Raw genomic sequence first — 3,533 nt, 5'->3', positions numbered from 1 at the left:
TTTTACACTTTTTTTTCTAAAGCAAGCTAAAAGTAACAGCTGATAACTGACAGAAGAAAGAATGCAATTACAGAGTCACAAGCTGTGAAAAAATCCGCAATTACTTTTTGGGCAACCCAATAGATATAGATCCCATATTTTAGCACAATCCATGGTGGTGGGTTCCCAAGATACGGCCCGGCCGAACTTATTACCTTTATATGTAAAAGTCATTTGCATATATTGTAAGTGTGGCACGTTTTGGATTTTTTTAATAATGCATCAGGTAAATATAATTGTTCAATAATAAATTTAAGTACAATAGTTAATTTATTCCTCTTCGGTATGGGCTTCAATGCGATATTGCAACACTTCCTTGTCGTCGTGATACAAAGTGCCCAAAACATGATAGAAGCCGGGACGCAGATATTTTTGGAATTTCGAATTATCCAAGGGATATTTGTCTATGACATATTTCTCCATGGCCACCGGGCATTTGTCAGGATCTGGGGCATTACTACAATGGTTCTTTAACGAGTCATAGAAGTAATTTTTGTATTGGTTTTGCATAACTTCGCAGACACCCTTCTCTTTGGTCTTCAGCAATGTTTTGTATTCACCCTCCTTGTCGGCGGAATGTGAAATATCGATAATAATCTATAGCCAAGGAAATAAGTATGGAATGTAAAACTACTTTTATAACAGTTTAAAAGCTTACCTTGTGCTCATCACCCAAATCCAACATTTGCTCCACAACTCCACTGACCTTCACCTGATCATCGGCTTCATCCTTTTCAAATTTCAAATCGGTTTTTAGAATATGCTCAGCATCATTGATTTTTTCCAATTTATCCAATACAATTTTTAGCTTCTTTTTCTCGTCATCAGCATGGCTGGTGCCTGCCAAGAGGCCACAAATAAGGCAAATGCCCAATAGTTTGGATATCATTTGAGTTTGTTTTAAATGAACTACTTGATGCTTTAAATGTGTTTTATGGCGGTTTATATAGCTTTTGTTTTGGTTTTTACCAATTGCATCGCTTTTTACTACTTTTTATCAGATTTACTAAAACACAAAACGGAAATGCTTAAATTTTTAAAAAGTGTTAATGGATTTTAATAATAATATGGGGGTTTGCATGTTCATTTTTCCAAACAAGCATGAATATTTATATGGATTCCCATTCCTATCATACATATATCAGAATTTGTTATTGTAAGATTTTTGTTAGGACCCGCCTTTTCACTGTTTTGGGTAGAAGTTAAAAATAATATTTGGAATGTTTTTTTTTTGAAAGAATACCTGATTCAGCCATTTTGAGATTAAATTATCTTATAACAATTAAAAAAAATTTAAGTTCGGCCGGGCCGAACTTTGGATACCCACCAACTCGCGTATATATGTAAACCACCTTTCGTCAAAATCCTTATGCCCCATGGGAGCTATATCGAAATATGTTCCGATTTGAACAAAATACTAATGAGTACAAGTCATTGTTCAATTGTGTATAGCATAATGTCGAAAAGCCTAACATAAGTCATTATGACGAATTTCTGTGAAATCGGATTATAAGTGCGCCTTTTATGGGGCCAAGACTTTAACTCGAGATATCGGTTTATATGGTAGCTATATTCGAATCTGGACCGATGTGGGCCAAATTGAAGAAGGATGTCGAAGGGCCTAACACAAATCACCGTCCCAAATTTCAGCAAAATCGGATAATAAATGTGGCTTTTATTGGCCGAAAACCTTAAATCGAGAGATCGGTCTATATGGCAGCTATATCCAAATCTGGACCAATCTGGGCCACATTCCAGGAGGATGTCGAGGGGCCTAACTTAACTCACTGTTCCAAATTTCGGCGATATCGGATAATAAATGCGCCTTTTATGGGCCCAAAACCTTAAATCGAGAGATTGGTCTATATGGCAGCTATATCCAAATCTGGACCGATCTAACCCAAATTGGCCAAGGATGTCGAAGGGCCTAACATAACTCGCTGTCCCAATTTTCAGCAAAATCGGATAATAAATGTGGCTTTTATGGACCTAAGACCCTAAATCGGCGAACCGGTCTATATGGCAGCTATATCCAAATCTGGACCGATCTGGGTCAAATACAAGAAGGATGTCGAAGGGCCTTACACAACTCACTGTCCCAAATTTCGGCGATATCGGACAATAAATGGGCATTTTATTGGCCGAAAACCTTAAATCGAGAGATCGGTCTATATGGCAGCTATATCCAAATCTGGACCGATCTGAGCCAAATTGACGAAGAATATCGAAGAGTCTAACACAACTCACTATCCCAAATTTTGGCAAAATAGGACAATAAATGCGCCTTTTATATGTGCAATACCTTAAATCGAGAGATCGGACTATATGGCAGCTATATCTAAATCTGGACCGATCTGAGCCAAATTGAGGATGGATTTCGGATGGCCTAACGCAACTCACTGTCCCAATTTTCAACAAAATCGGATAATAAATGTGGCTTTTATGGGTCTAAGACCCTAAATCGGCGGACCGGACTATATGGCAGCTATATCCAAATCTGGACCGATCTGAGCCAAATTGACGAAGAATATCGAAGGGCCTAACACAACTCACTATCTCAAATTTTGGCAAAATAGGACAGTAAATGCCCCTTTTATATGTGCAATACCTTACATCGAGAGATCGGACTATATGCCAGCTATATCCAAAGCTGAACTAATCTGGGTCAAATTGAAGAAGGATGTCGAAGGGCCTAACACAACTCACTGTCCCAATTTTCAGCAAAATCGGATAATAAATGTGGCTTTTATGGGCCTAAGACCGTAAATCGGCAAATCGGTCTATATGGCAGCTATATCCACATCTGGACCGATTTGGGTCAAATTAAGGAAGGATGTCAAAGGGCCTAACACAACTCACTGTACCAAATTTCAGCAAAATCGGATAATAAATGTGGCTTTTATGGGCCTCAGACCCTAAATCGGCGAATCGGTCTATATGGCAGCTATGTCCAAATCTGAACCGATCTGGGTCAAATTAACGAAGAATTTCGAAGGGCCTAACACAACTCACCGTTTCAAATTTCAGCAAAATCGGATAATAAATGTGGCTTTTATGGGCCTCAGACCCTAAATCGGCCAATCGGTCTATATGGGGGCTATATCAAGATATAATCCGATATAGCCCATCTTCGAACTTAACATGCTTATAGACAAAAAAAAAGATCTGTGCAAAGTTTCAGCCCAATATCTCTATTTTTAAAGACTGTAGCGTGATTTCAACAGACAGACGGACGGACATGTCTAGATCGTCTTAGATTTTTACGCTGATCAAGAATATATATACTTTATAGGATCGGAAATGGATATTTCGATGTGTTGCAAACGGAATGACAAAATGAATATACCCCCATCCTTTGGTGGTGGGTATAAAAACCTTGTTTAGCCAGCCTTAATTAAAGGTTTTCTCATACAAACATTAATTTTCATTATTACTATCTCATTAACATGTACACGTAAACTTTCGCAAAAATTCTCTACAAATAGAATGCACCT

At 38.0% G+C, this 3,533-nt stretch overlaps 1 protein-coding gene across 1 annotated transcript; it reads right to left on the bottom strand.

Moving 5' to 3' along the window:
* Positions 1–218: 218 nt before the first annotated feature.
* Positions 219–964, bottom strand: LOC106081098 (uncharacterized). The gene is made up of 2 exons (XM_013242825.2): positions 698–964; positions 219–636 (listed from the first exon to the last, which is right to left on the bottom strand). Exons 1-2 carry the CDS (start codon positions 926–928, stop codon positions 310–312), a joined length of 558 nt encoding a protein of 185 aa, XP_013098279.1. The 5' UTR covers positions 929–964; the 3' UTR covers positions 219–309.
* Positions 965–3,533: the final 2,569 nt, after the last annotated feature.

The sequence above is a fragment of the Stomoxys calcitrans genome, chromosome 2 (genome assembly GCF_963082655.1).
Source record: "Stomoxys calcitrans chromosome 2, idStoCalc2.1, whole genome shotgun sequence".
NCBI lineage: Eukaryota > Metazoa > Arthropoda > Insecta > Diptera > Muscidae > Stomoxys > Stomoxys calcitrans.
The sequence above is the reverse complement of the archived record's forward strand: the minus strand, read 5'-3'. Positions and strand labels throughout refer to the sequence as shown.